Raw genomic sequence first — 23,758 nt, 5'->3', positions numbered from 1 at the left:
TCTAGCTGGGAATTGCAAATGAACTAGAATCTGTTTGAGATAAGCCCACTCAACAGAATCATAAGCCTTCTTCATATCCACCTTTAGCATACATCTAGGGGACACATTCTTCCTACCATAGCCCTTATCCAGTTCATTACTCAAAATGATATTATCATTAATCAATCTTCCTGGGACAAAAGCAGATTGATTCTTGTCTATCAATCCATCCATTACTGTTTGTAGTCTGTTGGTAATCACTTTGGAAATAATTTTATATAACAGAGTACAACATGAAATTGGCCTATATTCAGAGATTTTAGTGGGGTGGTCAGTCTTGGGGATCAAAGTCACAGTAGTGCAATTAATAGCTTTATTGAGTAAACCTGTTTTAAAGAAATCCAGTACAGCATCAGTTATTTAGCGCTGAGGTGGCATGTCATGTGGCATCTATCTCATCAAAATGTTAGTGCCACGTTGGATTAAATGTCCACCTTGGACAAACTTAACGGATGAGGGATATATTTGATCCAATAGTATAACGGTAGGGGTATAATTGAACCCAAAGTATAACGAGGGGTATATTTGACCCTTTTTTCGATAGTTCAGGGGTATATTTGGCCATTTTTCGAAGGTCAAATATAGCCACCGCTAGCGAAAGTGATCAAATATACCTCTCCCATTAATAAAGTGTTCACTTGTACCCTTAAGAAGATGAAAATTCCTAATTCAGCTAAAATTAACTATTTAATTAAAAATATCCATATCCCAAAAGTTGACCCGCCCCTACCCAAAAAATATAATCAGCCCCACCCAAAGTTTGTAGTCATACTTTTGTCCTATAGTAATAATTAGCAACATGGCTTCAGAAAATTGCCTATAAACTTGTGGAAGGCAGGGTACTAGCAATTGTCCCAGCAGCAGTTATTAGGATAGTTATTTTATTTTGTGCTATCCTACTCCTCAGACTAGCATGGAAGCAAGCTGTATTTCCATCTTACCCTCCCCAAACCCCACTTGTGGGATTACACTGGGTATGTTGTTGTTATTGTAATACTTTCTTCAATTGTCAACCATTTCTCCAGCTGCACCTTAATCTCCTTCTCTGTATTAATGAAGATTTGAGGTTGCCCAGGCTGTCTCCTGGAGCTTTGGAGATCTTGCAACTTCTGTCTATAGATTTTGATCCTATCCTCCACACCTGGGAACTTAGAAATATTAAGTTGCTTCACAGCTAGTTTCACATCTTTAAGTTTTTGCCACGTACCTGACAGTCTACAGGCCCTTTGTCTCTGTTGCCATGCTTCCTTAACTACCTCTTGAAAATTCTCATGAGCAGCTATGTGGTTTAGAAACTTGAATGGCCTTGGTCTTCTCTGTTCCTTCTGCCTCAGCCTAATACTCAAGGGTGAGTGGTGAGAGCACCCTGGATCCATTATCAACAGTTCCATCAATTGCAAATCCAACATCCATCTAGCATTAACCAGAGCTCAGTCAATACAACTATAAGTATGGCCATTTGTCCAGGTATACTCCCTCCCTTCCACTGTACTTCAAGATAGTCATGCCATTATCCTCCAAAAAAGTCTTAAAATCCATTACTTCAGCTCCAGTAACAGTGGATCCTATCAGTCTATCCTCAGCTCTAGGGATAGCATTATAATCTTCCATGGATAGCCAAGGCCCCTGTTGAGCACTACTGAGCTGCCTAAGTCCCAACACATACTTTTTCTATCTTCAATAGTGTGTAATCCATAGATAGCAGTAAAATTAAAACTACTGTTCAAAGCAGTAATCCTCACTGTTGAGTGGATATACTGTTTAGAAGCATCAAGTAAACTGCAAGTAATGATCTGTGGATCCCATAGTATCCATATTCTCCTCTGGCACTATAAGCATAGTTATTTAAACATGACCATCCAGGTGCAATCTTCTTCAACACTTGTGGTGCATGATGTTCTTTTATTTTGTGTTCTAAGATAGCTATAATACTAACTTGATTAGTTCTAATAAACAGTGCTGCTTCCTTCTTCTTATGAACTTTATTCAAACCCTAATGTTCCAGGTGACTAGTTTCATTGAGATTGAGGCAAATCAGGACCCCTACCACCCCCCTTCACTGCTCCAGCGTGTCCCTTCCCTGCTCCTGTCACATGTCTTGTAGCATGATATGTAGTATATTAAAGTCATTTGTTGTTTTGAGCTGGGGTTTGGCCAAAGCTTGCTTCTGCACACCTTTTGTTGCTGATTTACCTCACTTCTGTCCATATTTCAACCTGCTCCTGCTGACTAGGGAGTTGATTGATAGTGATCTCAGTAATACCAATACCATCTGCTTGCACTGGTTTAGTAGTAATCTGAGTTGCTAGTGGCATTATATCCCCAACTTTAGGAATTAAACTGACCTGTCTCACACTCTTCACTGGCCTTGAAGAAGTATGGACAATCCCTGCAGTACCACTATCCTTAGTACCACTAGGTTCAGGCTCAGCATTCACCTTGCCTGCTGGTTCAGGGATATTGGGAACATTCATATTCACCTTGCCTGCTGGTTCAGCCTCATTTGCTCTATGGTGCCACTCCTGTTTCTGTTTGCCATACTTTGCCTTAGGCTTAGCTTCCTCTTTTGGTTTACATTTATGTCCTATGATTAAGCATGTGGGACAATACATTGGCACCCATTCATATTCTATCTTCTGTGGGAACACTCTTCCATTTGGATCCTCAACCTTAATCTCAGTGGGCACGGTCCTTGTAATAGCCATTTCTATAAGCATTCTAGCATAGGAGACCCTATCAATCTGTGTTGTGTTGTACATTCATCTGCATAGAGGGGGATCCCCAACCCACTCCCATTGTTTCCCAAGGACTGAGCACCCCAACAATTCAAAGGGAGTTTTGGAAATTTGTCCCAAACAGGGATAGTCTGCATTACTTCCTTACTTAGGTCGAACTCAGATGACCAAACTTTCACTATAATCAGCTTATTATTCATCATATGGGGCCCTGAATAAAGTACTTCATCCCTATCATCCAAACTATTGCATTTGACAAGAAAATATCCATCCTTATGATAATATACCTTTGGATTAGCTATATCTTTCCACTTTGCCACAACATACCTCTCAACTGCTGCTATGGTGGGCTCAACTCTGACAACGTACATTATCAGGGCATGTTTCCACCGTAGAGTCTCAAATTCAACTTCCTCTTTGCACAATTTAACCACTGTTTCGCCATTAACAATGGTTGGAGCTACATATCGCAAAGTCATCCCTTGTGCTTCCAACCTGTTACTTTTGAAAAGAGTCGCCCGTTTCTATTTCTCGGTTTCCCCTGTAACTGCTGTAGTTAGTTCTGGGAACAGCTCAGTCCTAGTTGATTTCGCGTGGTGTCTCGGCACGAGATTGAGTCACCTGCGCCTTTTCCTTCATAGCAGCATCAATTGGAGTTGGAATTTGAGCATTCATTATTGGGGTTTTATTATCCGGCAAACCTGGCCATTGTTCCACTGAATCTGGGTTCAAATCAATTGAAATTTCTCATGATTTCTTTGTATTAGCTGCAGTACCTGTCACCGCCTTCCCACCGGCTTTATTTCCGGTCTTTCTCTGCCTTCCTTTCGCCATATCTGGCTAGGGTGCACGTTAGCTCACTTATCATGCGCCGAGAGAGGAGTTTTTATGTAAAATAAAAAGAAAGTAATTGCGTAATTCGACTTTAGCACCCTTAATGAAGTATTTTCCATTGTTACGGAAAATACTCTTGTTAATAAGCTTAAATCACAAAAATTCATCGAAACGGGTGGCGCCACTTATAGATGGTGTTAGAAGCATTATTACCTCTTGCTCATCTGTCTTTCTTTTTTTTTTTTTTTTTTTTTGATGAAGTAAGATGCTGTCATTGATATAGGGCAACTGGAAGGTGCCATATTACAGAAGCAAAAGCCTTCAGGCCTTTGAAGCAAAAACATGTTAGCCTTCAGGCCTTTGAAGCAAAAACATGTTAGCCTTCAGGCCTTTGAAGCAAAAACATGTTAGTCTCCATTACATTAAAGCTATACTAATACCATGGAGCTAACAGAGTCCATAAAACTGTCAATGCTATTAACAGGATTTTTGTTCTCTAAACATGCTTCCAGGGCCAATCCTCAAGCACACCATTATGAGAGCACAAAACATTGTATCCTTCTTTGACTGTGAACTTCTTTTCCTTTGAACTTCCCCATAAGATTCTGTCTGGTTCCTGATCAGTGAAGATGAAACCCCCCTGTGTGGCTAGGAGAGCAATCAAATCATTGATCTCCCAGTCATTTAGGTTCCTTCTTAATGAGGGTCTCCAAGTGTTGTGCTCTCTGTTTTGAGCAATAAAAGAATCCTTGTCGCTGGCAATAAGGAATATGCTAGGATAAGAGTCCTTTAGTAATTCATTTCCAATCCAGCTATCTTTCCAGAATTTCACATTCAAACCATTGCCCACTTTATAGGATATGTTCTGAAAGAGGGCTTGATGGAAGCTGCTGATATGTTTCCAGGGGCCAACCCTATGTGGAAATGTGCTATCCTTAGGACTCCAATGATTCTGAGCTCCATAGTTGGCAATAATTATCTTTTTCCAGTAACCTGCTTCTGGTTGACCATGCCTCCACAGCCATTTCATTAACAAACTCTGATTATGTAGTTTTAGATTCCTGATGCCTAGTCCACCATTAGCTTTTGGCTGAGTGACTATAGGCCATTTCACCAGAGAGAATTTGTGTGTCTCACTGCTTCCTTCCCATAAGAAATTCCTCCTTAATCTGTTTAATTGTTTTAGGACAGAGACTGGCATAGGATATAGTGACATGTGGTGTAGGTTGGGATGCTGTCAAGCACACTACTAATCAGAGTCAGCCTGCCTCCCATAGAGAGGTACCGCATTTGCCATGTTGCAAGCCTTTTCTCCACTCTTTCTACCACACCATTCCATATTCCACTGGATTTGAATTTGGCACCCAGAGGCAACCCAAGCTAGGTGGTGGGGAAGGAACCAATTCTGCAACAAAGAATCTCTGCCAATTCATCCAAGTTCTGAACCTCATTGACTGGAAATATAGTGCTCTTGAGCATGTTTATGTGCAAGCCTGTTAAAGCTTCATAAAGGAGCAAAATGAGGTTGAGATTGGTAACTTGGGATCTTTCAGCACCACAGAATTTCAATGTGTCATCTGCATATAGCAGATGTGAGATATTGATTGAGTCATTTGGATTACAGCCCACCTGAAAACTCTCTGCTATTGCTTTGGCCACAATCTTGTACACACTTCCTATTAGGCTAATAGGTCTATAGTCCCTTAGCTCTATCGCCCCTTTCTTTTTAGGGATGAGGGCAATGAAAGAGGCATTACAGGACCTCTCCATGTGGTTGACTGGGAATTAGAAAGAGCTGTGGAATTATTCAAGACCTTGGAACAATTTCAAGGTTTTAAAGAATCTGAGGATTCTTTGTACTGGAACCATGGCAATAATGGTGTTTTTACTGTCAAATCAGCATACAATTATCAGCTTAGGCAATCAATATACACAATCCGATCAGTGGCCATGGAAATCCATTTGGAAGACTAAGGCCCCGTATAAGGTTTCATGTTTCTCTTGGCTGGTAGCAAGAGAAGCATGTCTCACCCAGGAAAACTTAAGGAGAAGGGGTTTTCATCTATGTACTAGATGTGTTCTGTGTGATGCAGCCAGAGAAAGTAACTCCCATTTATTTATACATTGTCCTTTCACTATACAATTGTGGCAATTTTTCTTGAACATGGTAGGACTAAGTTGGACCATGCCGGCAAACAGTTGTGAGCTATTGAAGTGCTGGAACTATAATGGGTGAGCAGTAAGACAAAAGAGTTGGTGGAAACTTGTCCCAGCAGTTATCTGGTGGATAATTTGGAAGGAGAGGAACAATAGAGTTTTTGAAGACAAATGCAACTCTGTGCAGAAAATCAAGATGAATTGTGTCATTTTGTTTCACTTTTGGTGTAAAGAAAATTATGTAGAGGAGGCTGAATCACTAGTTGATATGATAGGTTCCTTGTGAAGCAGTAGTCCTCAGCATGGTGGGGTTTTTGTAAGTATGGCTGCACTGTTATGGTGCAGGTTTAATATATATATATAAACATACATGTTACCAGTCTAAAAAAAAAGGACCTCTCCATGTGGCAATTGAGGTGGAAGTGGTTGATAGCCCCCATTAGATCTGATTTGATAAAGTTCCACGCCTTTTGGAAAATGGCCATGGTAAACCCATCAGGCCCTGGCGCCTTATCAGGAACACAAGAATTTAGTTTTGCCAAAATTTCTGCCTCTTCAAAAGGCAACTCCAGACCCTTGCTCTCTTCTGCTGTTAGAGAGGTCACATTCTCAAAAGCTGTTGTCGGTCTCTATGGCTCCTTTTCTGTATATAGAGACTGATAATAATTCAAAATTCCCCCCTTTATCTGATCCTTGTCCTCCATAAGTTCTTGCCTCACCAAGAGTCTGTCAATGCAGTTGTACCTTCTTTGAGAGTTTGCAATTCTCTGAAAGTACTTGGTGTTCCTATTCCCTTCTTTAAGCCAAGAACACTTGGATTTTTTGCCTCCAAGATATCTCTTCTGCTAGAGCAATTTGGTGGAGCTCTAGTTTCAAATTAAAAGCTTTGAACTTCTCATCAGTTGTTTGTACTCTCTGGTCAGCTATCTGATCCAATATCTTGAGATCATCCAGAGCCTTGGGTTTTTAGCCAGCATGCCATACACTTCCCTATTCCATGTTGATATGTCCTCCTTTAGGGACCTAAGCTTCTGAATAAAAATGAAGTCAGGAGAACTAGAAATAGTATAGGATTGCCGCCATTCCTTTACCATTTCCATAAACCCTTCATACTTGAGCCTCATGTTTTCAAATTTAAAATAAGAAGGATTTGGTACCCAAGCACCACATTCCAGGATAATTGGTTTGTGGTCTGAGACTGCCCTAGGCATTGCTACCTGCTTCACATCTTTGACCACATCACTCCAGTCATTTGAGTATAAGAATCTATCAATTCTTGAGGCTTGAGTGTGGTTCTCACCCCTGGACCAAGTAAATTGAGCTCCATTTAAGGGAGGATCAATTAGTTCCAGCTTCTGAATGATGTTTGAGAAATCACCTTTGCCTTGGACCTCCTAGAGGAGTTAAGTCTTTCGCTTTCATATCTACAAACGCTGTAATCACCAGTAATTACCCATTGATCCGACCATAAACCTCTGACAGCTGCAAGTTCATGCCAAAATTCATGTCTTTCAGGATTTGTATGTGGACCATACACCCTTATGAATGCCCATCAGAACTCTTCAGTTAAGCTTTCAAATCTGCAAGTGATTGAAAAAATCCCCTGTTGAGTATCTACACAATTCCACATCCTCCTATCCTACAGTACAATAATTCCCCTTTTTGCTCCCATTAGCCTTAAGTTCAGCCCCTGAAGCCCATCTGCTTCCCCATATTTGACTTGACAAAGAATTATTCCAATCCCCAATTTTGATTTCTTGTAGGCATACAAAATCAACTCTCCAATTTCGAATTAGAGACTTCACCATTCTCCTTTTATTCCTATCATTGAGGCCCTGTACATTCTTTTTTACCTTCATTTGGGGTACGAGTTTTGAAACTTGCCCCTACCTTTCCTTTCATTGTTGTCTTGAAGTCCCCAAGCCAATTTTTTAAGTTTTGATTCCCTTTACTCCTCCCTTTTTTAGAACTTGGACTTTGCACTACTCCTAGCCTCCTGTTGTTGTTGAGCCAGTAATTGGGTCTTTCGCCTCTCATCCATTCTTAAAACAATATCGAAAGATATCATGTTCGAAGCCTGTTTCATTGATCCCAAAAGCTTTGGAAGCTTTGACCATTGTAATTTTTGACCATCTCGATGTTTCTATTACTGAAGGCTTGTCCACCACTTGCATGCAAAGCTCTTCTCTATCATGCCATAGAAGAGGAAGAAATTCATTGAAATAATTCAAGGAAAATTCTGATTCCATATTAGAAACAACCTGGTGAGGCATGTGTGATGTCTGTTCCGATTCATCATCTGCGCCGGAGCGGTTGAAGGAAGGTTCTGCTCTTTCTTCAGTATCCATAATATTGTTCGTATGGAGATTTGCTGCTAGAGGGTCGAAGGAATTCCACCGTTCGAAGGAGGAACACCTCTGTAAACATGGGTCGGCTGTGTTTCTTTTAGCTTTCCATGATGGGATAAAGTCGGGCTTTTTCTTTTGTCTCCTCTGGTGTGGGCCTTTCGAATAATAACTATTAAAAGAGCCCAATACCCCTTCAATTGTCTGCCAACTGTAGCAGCACGTGAACTTTCTGGCACTTCTGAAATCACCGAATGCCCGTAGGGACCAATGGATATCCGGTTGGACCAAAACTCCGAAATAACAACAATTTCAAATTTCAAATCCCCCAGACAACTCTAACTGTTGCCGGAATTTTTTTGCCTGTGTTTCTGATGCAATTTCGAGCCCATAAAAGATGGTTCCTGTTTTTTGTGTTCTCATCTTCTCCGATGTACCCACCGCACTGATCCCCAATGGATTTGAAGGTTTTCGATGTCCACGCATTGAGAGGAACTCCAAAAGGTTTAACCCAAATATTTTCCGGCCTGTTGGACTCTGAGATTGTGCCAAAATCTGTAGTCCACCATTGAAGAGCAAGGTGTCTGCCTTTCCAGAACCAATCCCCTACTAATGTTCTCATAGCCTCATGCCTAGATGGAAATTCAAAGAGAAAGCAATTATGGTCTACGGGGTAAATGTCGATTTTTCCGGCTACTTTCCAATTTTTGCAGCTTCGTAGAAGGTTTTCCTCAGAGGAGAAGCTGGACAGAATGGGCCATTAATGGTGGGCTTTCCCACGAATCAAAGAATTTTGTCTGCAATATCTCCCCAACCACTGTTGAAATCCACCTCCGGAACGATCATAGCTGATTTCCTTTCACCTTGACGCACTTCCAGTCTTATGAATCTACCATAGATGTTGTAATTTTGATAAATCCTGTAATGATACTGTTGTTGAGTTCTTCCCCGTCTTCTGTACATATCCCTTGTTCCCCTTGGAGCTTGCTTCAAAGCACTGCACATCCATCTTAAGTTTTTTTCATTGACATTAATTCTGCTAGTAAATCGACTGCTCCTTTCGATGAGAGTATACCATCTGATCTGTGAGCCCCCATTGCTAATCAATTCAAAAGATTTATCCCTTGAGATAAAAAAAAGCTTTTTGCTCCATTACGAGGGAGGAGGAGGAAAGAGAAAAAGAAAAGAGAGAGAAGGAAAGGTTGAGAGACAAAGAGAGAGAGAAGAGGAAAAGATGAGAGAAAAGGGGTGTTTTCCGGTGATCAGAAGGATCACCAGAGTGGTAAGCACCAATCAAAAAACCCTTCTAGGGCATTGCCTCGAGAATCGTGACTGGGAAACTAAAAAGACTGACCTTTTCATATTGTTCCATCCCCCAAAACTCTCTTCATTCTCTGATATAACCTAGGGACCATTTTTAGTAAGATCCCGACGTACATATCTCTAAACAGATTAAAAAGGCTCTTTGTAAACACTGGTTTTGATACATCTTGCTCATCAGGTGTGTAAAGGTTTAATGTTCTCGAGTTATTCCACCCGTTGTTTTAAGCTTTTGGATTGAAGACCTAGATTCTTTCATAGGGTATCAGAGCCAAACTTTGGTAAGTTCATTTAACAACTGTTGTCTCTCTACATATTCTATTGCGATGGGCATCTCTGTCCATCGAGCTATTGTGGGATTCTTTATCTCAATTCAGCATGCTAAGCAACTAACTCTACTCGAAGCCCACTCCTTGGCCCATTAGCCTAGTCTCTATCTATCTGTTGCATGCTCTCACTCTTTAGCTTGTTTCTGCTACTCTTATCTCTCTACTCCAATCCTTTGTGCAGCCTGTCAAGCCACTCCTACTTCCTCAACCCAAATAAATTATAAAATAAACAACAACAACAACAACAACATACCCAGTGAAATCCCACAATGTGGGGTCTGGAGAGGGTAAAGTGTACGTAGACCTTACCCTTACCTCGGAAGGTAAAGAGGCTGTTTCCGAAAGACTTCCTGCTCAAGAGAAAGCATGGCAAAAATAAGGTTAGATAAGGACAAGCAATTCAAAGCAGTTTGGAAATGAAATAACGAAAGCGGAAAATCATGATAAAACAGTCTGAGAAAATGAGCGGTAGCTACCACATATAAATAAAATCATCGATGTACAAGGAACAACAGATAGTAGCATAAAACAAATGACAAGAAACTATAGGTCAAAACTACGACTACTTGTACAAAAGGGTAAGAGGGACTACCTACTAGCCTTCTACCCTAATCTGCGTCCTCCATAACCTCCTATCTAAGGTCATGTCCTCGGTAAAAGTAAAAAAAGAACCAAGAAAAAGAGAGACAAAAAAGAAGAAAAAAAAGAGAAAAGTCTCTAGTCCATGTTTAATCATTAGATTCAGGTTACACATTCGGGAGTGTTAGAGATATATCACCTATTCTTCATCAGTCGTGTAAGGGATTTTTCGCTTTCGTTAGTTTCATTTTCGTATTGCTTTGAACTGTTTGTGCTTATCTAACCTTTTCTCGTCATGTTTTCTCTTGAGCCGAGGGTCTTTCGGAAACAACCTCTCTATCTTCCGAGATGGGGCTAAGGTCTGCGTACATTTTACCCTTCGCAGACCCCATACTGTGGGATTTCACTGGGTATGTTGTTGTTGTTGCCTTAAGGTTTTGGATTGGATGCTCAGATTCTTTCGCAGATAGAAATGCTAGAAATGCTTAACATTTAGTTCATGACCTTATCCCTCCCTTTTTACCCTCTACCTTTTTCTCTTTAAAATTCAATCCAAAACAAAAAAGGTTACCCTTCCTCTCTCTTTCCCTCCTTCTCTTGTATCCAGAAGATCTATTAGCTCCTTCAAAGTCAAGTTATGTCCTATGGATTTGCAGGTAATGCAAATTTTCTAATTTCAGATCTATCTTATCTTGAATGAGTCTTATCCTTTTACCCATATGACATAACGATCTGATTCCATTTGAAGCACTGCTTGATGCGGCTCATCTAGCGCTTGGATGCATTTGAATCACCTTGTATGATTTTAAAAGCTATTTACTTTTGTCAAATGGTTGGTTGAAAAATAAAAGTTCACAGAGGTAAGGTTTAAAAAAAAAAAAAAAGGGCAGCCCGGTGCACTAAGCTCCCGCGATGCGCGGGGTCCGGGGAAGGGCCGGACCACAAGGGTCTATTGTACGCAGCCTTACCTTGCATTTCTGCAAGAGGCTGTTTCCTCGACTCGAACCCGTGATCTCCTGGTCACATGGCAGTAACTTTACCAGTTACGCCAAGGCTCCCCTTCCACAGAGGTAAGGTTTGTAGGTGTAAATACATAACTGAAATGAATGGGAACCTTAAAGACTGTTTACTGATGGTTCATGCTGCACAAAGATCTTGTCTATGTTCCATGATATCATGTTCCCGGCATCAGATACTTTACTTTTTTTTTTTTTGGATGAATCGACGTCAGATACATTACTAGCTATGAAAGGCCGTAGAAATTCAAATGTATGTTTAGTGAAGGACATAAGTGTTGTACCCAACATGGATACTAGCACACGTTTCCTCTCAAAAGTGATCATGGATAATGAGAAAAGGAAAAATATATTTATTCTTTTCTACTTTTATTAATAATTGAAGTTATGTGATATGAATTATCAACAAAAGCGCATCTGTGCATGGTTAGTTTAGCCCAAAAGATTCATCATCTCAACGCGTTTCTCCTTATAAAAAAAGAGATCATTTCAATGCGATTCTTTTGTCCTATAACAGTATCTGCAGTAGAGCAACTTCAAGTAATGGCTTCCAAACGTCACTATAAAGAGGCAGCTGCACAGCTTGAGGTATTTGACTATTGCTCTTCCACAGTAAAAACTTTTCATTGTTTAACATTCACCGATGCGTGCCAACTTGCTACTATATTTATTTCTTGTACAACCATGCATGTTGTGCACTAGGTTTAGTTATAATTGAAACTTCTGTTGTTGCAAGATGCTTGCTAAACCAGAGGAGCTGGATTCTATAAGAAAAGTTCTGGGTTGACCCATTATTCTTACAATATTGGTGTATGAAAGGAGTCTTTATTTCATTTTATTACTTTTTTGGCTCATGAATTTACTATTTATGTGGTCAGTGTCATATGGTGGGGTATGATTATAGGCTTCACTTAGCCTAAGACTTCTTCTGGATACAACAACAACAGCCCAGTGAAATCCCAAATCTTGGGGTCTGGGGAGGGTATAATGTACGCAGACCTTACTCCCACCAAATCTTGGGATCTGGTGGCTTAATTAAAATGATATGTTTCTACTCTCAAACTTTATTTTTGCTCTGTAACAAGTTGGAACTCTAATATAATTATTCCTAGAAATACAATTATACAATAATATATATTTCTAAAATATGTTTTTCTTGAGAAGAATTACTTCTATACTTGACTTATTTCAGTTGAAACTACACTTGTTCTTGTGTGCCTCCCCTTTCTCTTCCCTCTTTTCTGAGGTGAATTTATGTTGTCTGTATGCAGTAGGTTTCTTGAATACTGATTTATTAGCAAATGTTAGCTATCTCTCTTAGATATAGCTTATCTCGTTGTAATTTGTATTGGCTGAAACAATTATATGAAGTTATACATATCACACTAAATGCCTTAAGCAACCAACAAACGCACACTTTCTTCTTTAATATACTAATGCTGTTGCTCTCCGCAAATAGGTTGGATATGCTTCTAATTTCTGTCTTCTGATGTTTCAGGCTGTAAACCAGCTCTGTAGTCATTTTGAAGCCTATAGGGATATTCCTAAGATTACAGAACTTAGAGAAAAGTTTAAGAGCATCAAACAGGTCCTCAAGTCACATGTGTTCTCTGACTTTTCCAGGTGTGTACTAGAAACTCTGGTAAAATTACTATCGGACATGATTGGCAAGTATATCTTAGAAAATACAATATTGCATCCTATTGGATTGGCTTCAATTAACCGCCCATGGTAGCTCGGATGTACAAGAATCAACATTCTGTTCTTGTCTTCTCTCAAAAGTTGCTGTGATAGGTTCTGAATAAGAGCTCTTAGATATAAGAAAAGACCGAAGAAGATTCTTACTTTTGATTTCAAGCACATTGAAATTATTTCTAAGTTCTCTATTTAGCACTCATTATGATTATGACTTGTTTGCTAGAAGTACCTTTCCTCTATGCATGAGTGAACTGCTTCTTGTGCCATAGGAATCATATATAAATGAAGGGTCTGAGTTGCTCTGTTGGCATGTGTCTTGCTGGCTTAAGTATCCCCAACTCTATCCCTGTCCACCAGAAAGTTACTGTAATTACCTAACAATCAATTTTCCATTCCATCTCTAGTATAATTAGTGAACGTATATCTGTGGTTATCTAGTATGCATAGAACTCATGGAATTTTCTGTTGACAAATTCAGGTAGTACGACACTGATACGATAATGTGCAAGTTGTTATTTCTTTAAACCGTCTCTTTGAGTTAAAGCATGTCTAGTATTCTTTTTAGAAATCAAAGTAATAGAACTCGTAACACATTCCCAACTTCTTTATTTTATTCTTCTTGTTTTCGAGTACTAACACGTCTTTTCACATTCCAGTCTTGCCAGGTTTGTGAAACACATTGTATAAGAAACGTTGACCAAAGTTTCTGGAATTCTTTTATCCAAATTAAAGTAATAAGAGCTGATTAAGATTTCCAACTTCTTAATTTTGTGCTTCTTGTTCTTTAGTAGGGTGGCACAATCACACAAGTTCCTTTCTTGCCGAGTTTGTGAAGCACCTTGTCAAAGAAGTGGTTCTGTTTAAATATTGGCTAGGGGATATTAATTACAAGAGATATTTATAAACGACTAGTCTTTGCGCACACGCGATGGACATGTATCCTGAGTCGATAAATATATTTTAAAAAAAATCACATCAATAATATTAAAAGATATCTTTTAAAAAATTTAAAGAAAAAATTATAGATTCTTGAAAATAATGAATATTGAACTACTGAACTTATTTAATTAACCAACATCTGAATTGCATTTTGCTCCAAAGCGTGTTGCTGAATAAGTCCATCCATCATTGCAAAACTTAAGTGAAATTTTGCTCCTTTTATCAACAATAATTTACCATGTTTTCTTATGAATTTTAAAACAATCCATCAATTATACTACTAGTTCATTAGCATAAGAATTTAAAGGGTTAATCTCGAAAATTGTATAAATTTTTGGATACATAATTATATTAAATTAATTAAATTTTCCATATATACATTAAAATCCCAAACACAATTGCAATTTAATTTTTAACAACTATTGTTGAAGAGACAATCTAGTACAACTTTATCAGTTATTGGGAACTTTATTTACTTTTTTGGTACAAAATATTAAAGGAACAGTATTTGCGTGAAGGATAAAATGTTCTTTTAATTTTCAAACAGCATTATGGTAATTCAACTTTCTACTTTGGGACTTCCCACTTTTAATATAGTATAGATGATTACCAAAGATACAGTTTTATTCCGATAATTTTTCAGTAAATGAGTAAAGTGAAGGTTTCAGTTTGGACTTTAAACTTCACTGGATGTTTCTTCTTTAATGATTTTTTTTTTCCTAATGCTTTACTTCCTTGAACTAGATGAGTTCACTCGCTAAAGCATGCCAAAATCAAAGTAACACTTGCATCATAAAACATAAGCATGCATGCATATATACATACTCTGCATATATATACACATAAATAATACCTATATTTCACATCTTTGTTCTTTCTTGTTTCCATCATTTTTCTCAACTTTCTTTCATTACTTACAGTTTAGGCACAGGGAAGGAGACAGAAGAAAGTAATCTTTTACAGCAGTTATCAGACGCATGCTTAGTTGTTGATGCTCTCGAGCCTTCTGTTAGAGAAGAGTTGGTGAAGAATTTTTGTAATAGAGAGCTCACCTCTTACCAGCAGATATTTGAAGGAGCAGGTTTGTCCAACTGACTATATCCTTGGTTACTGCCAAGTTTAATTAGTCTATATGATATTTGGATGTCTGTCGTTCCTAACTGCCTATCGCATTTGTAACTACAGAACTAGCTAAATTGGACAAAACTGAAAGAAGATATGCTTGGATCAAGCGTCGGCTAAGAACAAATGAGGAGATTTGGAAAATTTTCCCTCGTTCATGGCACGTTGATTATTTGCTCTGCATCCAGTTCTGCAAGTTGACAAGGTTTGATATTTGGTTTCTTTTCACCTTTTTTCCGGCTGTCTGAAGAAAACATGATTACTTTGATGAATCTAAGCAGTAGTGGGATATACCATGTTGAAACGAATTCTTCTGTGGGGATTCCTCCCCAGCGTCTTATATACCTGAAGCTCACATGGTCCTGGAATTTTTTTCTCAAATTGCATTGCTTCCTCTATCTTTCAGAAGAATTTTCAATGGTATCATCATGGTTATTACTAGTAAAAACACACAGTCTCTGACATTGATTCCAAGAGGAGACTAACTTTGCCTGTCCTATCTAACAATGCCCTTTCTCAACAACATACCCATTGTGATCCCACAAGTGGGGTTTGAGAGGTTGGGGTGTACGCAGACCTTATCCCTACCTTTGTGGGGTAGAGTGGCTGTTTGCAATAGACCCTTGGCTCAAGAAAAACGTTTTTCAAAACAGGTTTGAAAAATACAAGAGTAAAGAATCTACGATGAACGTTTAACTGCAGTAATTTTTCTTTCAAAAGATTTTTATTTGCATATTCTTTCGTTTTAACTGGTAAGATGTTATCTTCTTTGCACCCGCAAGGAGGGCTCAGTTGGTTGAGCATGAGACTTCCACAATGGAGGTCTCAGGTTCGAAACCCCCTACCTACATAGGGGATTTGCCTTCTGGGTCGAGCTCGTCGCACGGGCTTGCCTAGTGCAGGTCACCTCTCCTATGTGGTATGCGGGCTATTGCACAGGAGCTGGGTTTACCCAGTGCGCATCCAAAGGGTAGCGGCTGCTGGTTCCCTTGTCATAAAAAAAAAAGATGTCTTCTTTGCTTTCCTCCTACTGTCTCGATGTCTCTTTTGGCTCACTCTCTTATTTTCATTCTAGGTCTCAACTTGTGGAAATCCTTGTTAGTATGAAAGAAAAGCCAGATGTAGCAACCTTGTTAACAGTAAGTTTCTTTCAACTTTTGGCTTAATTGTTTTGAACTTTTCTCTTTTCATGACAGTGTGGATGAGATAAAATTGTGGCCTTTCTTTAGCGAAATCCTATAATTCTTTTAAGGTAATAAATAAAAAAAATCTTTCCTAAATCATTTTTTTTTTTTTGCTAAGCTTGTATATGGAAGTATGAAAATCTTGCTTTTAGTATAGTTTATACTTTTTCTCGTCCCTTTCCCGCATCCCTAGCTGTTGATACAAGTCGTTTAAACATCTCGCCTATGGCTTTTTTTGATTGCCTTCGTCACTTCTGAATTCTCTTGTATTTTTCAATGCTTCTTGGTTATTTAATGTGATGCTTGAGATAAACAAGCTTTTGACTCTTTTTACTAAATGGACTAATCATTGCTCCTACACTCTACCGAGCCTTCAGCAAAACTAGAGGATGATAGTTCATGAGAAATCTCCGTGGATATATACTTTACAACAATTCGCTCACCCATTCACGAAACAGAAGTATAAAGTACAAACCCCGATACCTGTTTCTCCTCCCTTTTGGAAAGTTCTCTTTTCCTCCATTTTTTGCAGAGACTTATATCACAAATCAGACATCAGAAGAAAATAAATTTGGATTGGAAGCTGAAAAAGAACTTGACTGTTTTAGCTTTTGCATATTATTTATACATCAATATCTGTCTTTATGCTGATTTTGGAAGCTGAAAAAGCAACTTGACTGTTTTAGCTTTTGCATATTATTTATACATCAATATCTGTCTTTATGCTGATTTTGGAAGCTGAAAAAGCAACTTGACTGTTTTGTCTTTTTCATATTAATTTACATCAAAATTTGTTCTTATATTGATTTTCGCTTGTATTGTTTGAAAACTCTTGTGGGCGCTTCTAGGCTCTGCAGCGCACTTTGGAATTTGAGGAGGAGTTAGCCGAGAAATTTGGTGGTGGAACCCGCAGCAAAGATGCTGTAGATGACAATGAAGAAACAGAAAGGAGTGGAAACAAGAGTCAGACAGTTTCAGACATTAGGAAAAAGTATGAGAAAAAGCTTGCTGCTCATGATGGCAGTCAACATGAAGTATGTGTCTGAGATTCTATCTTTTAGTTGTAACATCATGCCAAGGTGGATCTGATAATGCTATATTGTACAATCGCTTATACTGGCTTGTGTTTCTTGTCAGGAACAAGATGGACAAAAAGATACATTAGTGCCGGGAGCTGGTGTATGTATTTCTAGTTTCTAAATATTGGTTGTTGGTGGTGTAACAAATGGTCTTGTAGTCATGCGAAACTAGGATTTTGTTAGACTCAGATGCATGATTATCTCCATCTCTATCTTCCATCACATTCCTCATGACTTATGAGAGGGATGAACTTCTTGGATCATTACTGTAGAGTTTTGATATGTTGTTGCGGAATCTTTCCTTTCACTAATCATATTTGCATTCTGCACAAGATTTTCGATAATTTTCCTGAACACATTCTTTTAGTCAGAATTTAATAAACTTGATAGTCTTTACTGCCTACAAGTTGCTGTGATGAATTGAAGGCAGACTCGCTCTCATAGTCCATGCAGAGATCTCTAAACTTACATTTATATTGACATATCATTATGGAACGCCACTTGGGGCTCTGCTAAAAATAGCATGGTCACTTAATAGTCTGGCCAAAGTTTTCTTGTTCTGCTTTCTAGACATTAAACATTATCCTTTCAGTCTAGTTTTTCTACGGATTTCAAGCAGGTGAATGATATTATGTTTTGTTGCATGTCAGTTCAATTTCCGAGGGATCATCTCGTCGTGCTTTGAACCTCACTTGTCAGTTTATATAGAGCTGGAAGAGAAGACTCTTATGGATAGTTTGGAGAAAGAAATGCTGGTACAAGCGTTAATACCAGTAACTGTTCATTGTGTTAATTCTTCTCAAGTAGATATCCCCTACTGATTAAAAATTTTGTGTCTCATACTTAGGAAGAGACATGGGAAATTGATGAGGGAAGTCAGACTAATATTTTGTCTAGCAGTATTAAGGTAAAGTATTCAGTACTTTTTGTAATTCCGCATCAGGGGCCCACCCACCAGGAAATTTCGAACAGTTTTTTGGGATTATTTTTATATTAAATTGAGCTTCTATATCATCAAATGCTGCATCATCTGTAGAGCAGATATGATTGCAGAAACATTGCATATCTACAGAGACAATATGATTGCATAAATGGTACGGCATATCTACAGAAACAATATGATTGCATAAATGGTACATTATACTCCCTCCGTCCCAATTTAAGTGTCTTAGTCTGATTGGGCACGGAGTTTGAGAAATAAAGAGAGACTTTTGAAGCTTGTGGTCTTAAATTAAAGATGAGTGTACTCCTTTAATCTTGTGGTGTTGAACTTGCCATTTAAAATGTTGGAATTGAAAAACTTGCTAAATATAGAAAGAGACACTCTTTTTGGGACGGACCAAAAAGAAAGTAAGACACTTAAATTGGGACGGAGGGAGTACCATTTTTGGGTAACCCTCTGTTATATGATTTTTCTGTTCACCGCGACGTTTCATCATTTGATAGTGTGAGGATGTTGCTTTTGGTTGCTGTGTCGGTGTTTTATCTCTCTTTTGTATTCCCACCATTTCTCTACTCTGTTCTGTCATTTGTTAGACAATTTATCCCCTTATGCTATAAGCAGTTTACATGGATATATCATGGGTTTTATCTAACATGACTGAGGTTTGATGCCTTAAGAGTCAACTCTTTAATCACTTCTAAATTATATCAACAAGAGGAACAAGTCATGCCAGATGAACATGATATTCTAAGGCTCTGATATTCAGTTTGAGGAGATGCTTAAAAATTGTAGTGTGAACTATATGGTAATTAGATTTTATCTCGTCCCTTCTGCTTGCACTGACTTGTTGCCTTTTGTTTCCTTAAGGTCTTTGTAATAATCAGGAGGAGCTTGAAGCGATGCAGTGCTTTGACGAAAAACCAGACATTATTTAATCTCTTTAAGGTGCTTTTGCTAGATTATATGATAAGTTTGTTTCTTGGCGTAGTATACTTTCTTGAGTTTGTGAAAGTTGATAAAAGAAGATTGTAATAATTTTAGAGCTGACAAGAACCTATCTTCGTTTATAAGCTCACAAAAGCGGGAATAAAAAAAAGAGAACAAGAGGAAAAAAGGAATAGGTATAATTTATGGTTTTGATGAGGAGAGTTGATCCATTTTGACATACAAATGAAATGTCATATGGCAGTGTTCGACAGTGACTCACCTTGGTAACAAAGGATTAGAACCCTAGCCTTTCTAAATTTGAAATGACACCTTATTTAATTCACTGGCAGAAATTTACAAGACCTCTAGAATATATTCATGCATGTAATGATGATCCAAAACTGATCTATGAGTACAGAGGCTTTACACTTCCGGATCAATGAGCTAGGCCAAGGGTCTACTTTAACTAACACTCTTGATCTCTTTGTAATAGGCATTTCAAAAAGTTCTTAAAGCTTATGCTACAAAGCTTTTCGCTAGATTGCCAAAGGGCGGTACAGGAATTGTTGCAGCTGCCACGGGAATCGAAGGACAGATAAAGGTATAGTGTCAATTGTTACCTGGAAGCGCGGCTATCTTTTTCTGCTACTAAATTCTCCACTTTCTACCAATGAAATATTTTCTCCAGACTTCGGACAAGGATGAAAGGGTTATCTGCTATATAGTAAATACTGCAGAGTATTGTCACAGAACGGTCAGTTCTCTCCTTTATGGGTGATTTAGGTATTAAATTTAATAACATATCCAGTTCTGTGTACTAAATTGGAATTCCTTTAACCAATGATGGGAAAAGGTACAGAACTATGTCACTTCTTTAGTGCATTTTTGAGTTCGTAAAGGTTAAAGAAATTTACACTACAACATAAGGTGATGAGAAACAGTTGCCATAGAAATTCACAGAATATTTCCCAAAAATATCATTTATTTTTTTGCTGTCTCCTCAAACTCATGCCAAACTCCAATTTATCGTGTTAGCAGTGCGGAGAGTTAGCGGATAATGTGTCGAAGCTGATTGATGCTCAATTTGCAGATAGAGTGGATATGTCTGAAGTACAGGTAGAACATGCTCTATTGGTTAGATTCATAAACTTTCTTAGGTTGTGTCATTGCTTTAGCATTTGAATCCATTTTCAGGATGAATTTTCAGCAGTTATCACAAAATCATTGATTACATTAGTGCATGGAATAGAAACAAAGTTTGACTCTGAAATGCTAGCAATGACCCGGGTTCCATGGAGTACTCTCGAAAGTGTTGGTGATCAGTCAGAGTATGTGAACTACCTAGTACAATGCCACCTTCTGACAGAAATACTTGTGATGATTTTTTCAAATCTTGTAAATTTTCCTGCAGCTATGTCAATGGCATCAATTTGATCCTTACCAGTAGCATTCCAGTGCTCGGAAGCCTTCTCTCTCCCATTTACTTCCAATTCTTCCTGGATAAGGTGAAAATAGTTTTTATAGTTTTATTTTCAGACAATTAAAAAAAAAAAAAAAGATTTAAGGCCTTATCTGTGTAAATACCTTGATCTCTGCAACATTTCTCAAACATTAAACTCACGTTTTCACTATTATGCAGCTTGCGTCATCTCTTGGTCCACGGTTCTATCACAACATCTTCAAATGCAAACAGATATCAGAGACTGGAGCACAGCAAGTACTGATAATCTTGATTTACTATCGCTTCAATTATACAGTTTTTCTCATCAACATAAATCTTGACTCTGTGAGCCAAGCTGGCTCTCTTACTACTGGAGCAGCTTGACTGGCTTATTAAGTGTTGCAATGTCAGTGCCATGTAGCTTAGCAAATGGTGATCATCTTAATGTAGTTTTATTATAACTGGCACGACATCATTGCAGATGCTTTTGGATACGCAAGCGGTAAAAACTATTTTGCTGGAAATTCCTTCTCTCGGAAAACAAGTAAGATTGCCAGCATATCAGAATTTTGGATATCCTTCTTTTGTTTGTTTGTTCCATTTTTTTTTTTTTTTTGGTCTGTTTATACTTTGGGGCAAGCACATATTTGCACTTTATTCATGAAGGAATGTGTAATTTTGATGAAATAAAGTGTAGCTGAAACTGTCAACGCGATTGGTCGTAGAAAGCAAAATAGGCAAAGGTGACAGTTGCTCTATTCTCTCTTCAGTCTCCTCATGAATATGAAACTACACTGTTACAGAAAAGCAGTTATAATATTTCTAAATCCTTCGCCCAAAGTCTTCTCCATTGTCACTACTATTTTGTGCACCGAGTTCGTCTTTTTGAAGTTATTGGCTCCACTAAAAGCCTTTTTGCTAAGTCTCTGAATGCCCTTGGTACAATAGTTTAAAACAAGAACATTGGCTTAAAACTTTTTTGAACTTCTCTATTTTGAACAGACAGCAGGAGCTGCTAGCTATTCAAAATTTGTTAGTCGTGAGATGAGCAAAGCAGAAGCATTATTGAAGGTCAGTGATTGATAAATGTCAGTCTGAAATGATGCTCTTGTATTCCTTCCTCTGGATAGTATACTGAGTTTGCTTTATTTAAATAGGTCATACTGTCTCCAATAGATTCTGTGGCGGATACATACTGTGCGCTGCTGCCAGAGGGAACACTCGCAGAGTTTCAGCGTCTTTTGGAGCTTAAGGTTCTGCTATTCATTTTATTCTCCAGCTTTTCTAAATCTAAAATGTTATTCCCTAGGTTGCTATGAGAGATAAGCAGTTTGCTGGAAGTTTTTATTTTCCATTTAGTATAATACCAAGAGTAAGATTTGAAGTTAAATGATCAGGTTTGACTGACTGGTTTACTTTGGTTTGTAATGCTATTTAACTCTTGCTATAGAGAATAACTAACAGCTTTGATGCCTAACATGCCAGACAAATCACGTCATATGGTCCTAGACATGGTTTTGCTTGGTCTTACTCTATTTGCTTTCAACTTTGATGGAGTGCTACTCGAGATTATTTAAAGAGATTATAACCCAAAATTTAGTGCGAATCATACAGAGACATTATAGCCTATAAGTTGCTGCAAGAAGCTCAGAACTCAAATCAGTTCACTACTTAGCTTTTATAGGATCTTGAATTTTCATTCATATCCTGGGGCATGAGAGCTGAAACGCTAGTTGCTCACTTTTTGTTTATCGATTGTCCTCATGCTTTTCTCATCTTCTCACAATGTCTAGAATGCACTTTGTTGCAGGGCCTGAAAAAAGCTGATCAGCAGAGCATACTGGATGACTTCAACAAACGTGGGTCAGGCATCTCTCAGCCAACCATCATGTCTGCTTCAGCTGTACCATCTGCTCCAAACACCTCAATAGCACCGGCAATAACTAACGTCGCATCATCACCTGGGGTCATCACTTCAAGAGAAGATGTGCTGACAAGAGCAGCTGCTCTTGGAAGAGGTGCAGCTACTACAGGCTTTAAAAGATTCCTTGCTTTAACAGAAGCTGCAAAAGATCGCAAGGATGGGCCGTTCAGGAAGCTATTTAATGCATGAGAACCAATTTCTGAGCTCATCAATTCTTGGCAGGTCTTTTCGGTTATTAGCTTCTTTGTATCTTCTCTATACCCCATTATTGTAATATCAACTGTTGTTCATTAATTTTTTCCAGGAATAGCAAAAGTTATTGGACATTTTTTTTTGCGGTTTAGATTGTAAATTAGAGTTTATCAAGATGAGTATCAGATTATTAATCAAAATTTTGAAATTGATACCAGACCTTTTTCCACTTCTAAGCATCTTGGTCCATGTGAGGCCGGCAATATGGATGAAATGTATACCCGTCCGTGGTAGGAATCAAGCCAAGCGCTATCTTTCAGGCTCTACTAACAGAATTAGTTTTAGAAGGTTTAAATTCAATAAGTGTCTTGAGACATTTGTTTTCATGTCTGGTGTTCATTTTGACCATCTCACTTTATGATGGAAAATCACCCAAGTTGCGGTGCCGCACCTTCTAGCTAGTCGTGCCTTCTCCGATTCAATCAGGGGCTAATCTGTTTAATTCCACCATGCAGCGGCCATCGCCTACCCTAATGCTCATGCTGTGAACTTTACTTCTGCCTAAGAGCTTTCTTGCTTGCTGTGCGCCAGCTAGCGGAATGCTTTCCGGAGTGCTGTAATGCAAAATTTTCCAAAACGTGTTGCCCGGTTTTATTCGAGTCAAATCACCTTCTCTAACCAACCTAAACATATGCGAAAAATCATTTGCAAAACAATCTGATCTGTTTTCTTACCTTGCAATTAAGTCTGTTGGCTGCTGCAAAGGTACCTTATTCATTACCAGTGATGAGTAGTGATACTGATATTTGTGGATTGTATTTTAAATCTCCCATGGATAAGCTTCTGTCTCTGTACAAACAGTGTACTTGCACACTGGTTTTTGCATATGGTCGATGTGAAATTGGGGTGAAAAGAGAATAACCTTTTCTTTTTCTGTGTCATCGAATTTTTGCCT

The 23,758-nt window shown here is 38.4% G+C and overlaps 1 protein-coding gene across 1 annotated transcript in view; it reads left to right on the top strand.

Moving 5' to 3' along the window:
• LOC132616119 (vacuolar protein sorting-associated protein 53 A) overlaps positions 1-23,020 on the top strand; it is a 29,805-nt gene extending 6,785 nt beyond the window's left edge. Inside the window, exons 6-25 of the mRNA XM_060330715.1 lie at positions 11,872-11,942; positions 12,853-12,977; positions 14,912-15,072; positions 15,177-15,318; positions 16,189-16,252; positions 17,146-17,331; positions 17,435-17,476; positions 18,027-18,131; positions 18,224-18,283; positions 19,187-19,264; positions 19,740-19,847; positions 19,935-20,000; positions 20,285-20,362; positions 20,441-20,574; positions 20,658-20,751; positions 20,886-20,963; positions 21,169-21,231; positions 21,690-21,758; positions 21,845-21,940; positions 22,498-23,020. Coding sequence (XP_060186698.1) covers positions 11,872-11,942; positions 12,853-12,977; positions 14,912-15,072; positions 15,177-15,318; positions 16,189-16,252; positions 17,146-17,331; positions 17,435-17,476; positions 18,027-18,131; positions 18,224-18,283; positions 19,187-19,264; positions 19,740-19,847; positions 19,935-20,000; positions 20,285-20,362; positions 20,441-20,574; positions 20,658-20,751; positions 20,886-20,963; positions 21,169-21,231; positions 21,690-21,758; positions 21,845-21,940; positions 22,498-22,800 — 2,123 coding nt within the window. The 3' untranslated portion in view covers positions 22,801-23,020. The remainder of the gene's footprint in view (positions 1-11,871; positions 11,943-12,852; positions 12,978-14,911; positions 15,073-15,176; positions 15,319-16,188; positions 16,253-17,145; positions 17,332-17,434; positions 17,477-18,026; positions 18,132-18,223; positions 18,284-19,186; positions 19,265-19,739; positions 19,848-19,934; positions 20,001-20,284; positions 20,363-20,440; positions 20,575-20,657; positions 20,752-20,885; positions 20,964-21,168; positions 21,232-21,689; positions 21,759-21,844; positions 21,941-22,497) is intronic.
• The last annotated feature ends 738 nt before the right edge of the window (positions 23,021-23,758 follow it).

Source organism: Lycium barbarum, chromosome 10 (assembly GCF_019175385.1).
Source record: "Lycium barbarum isolate Lr01 chromosome 10, ASM1917538v2, whole genome shotgun sequence".
NCBI lineage: Eukaryota > Viridiplantae > Streptophyta > Magnoliopsida > Solanales > Solanaceae > Lycium > Lycium barbarum.
This window is presented reverse-complemented; position numbering and strand designations above follow the sequence as displayed.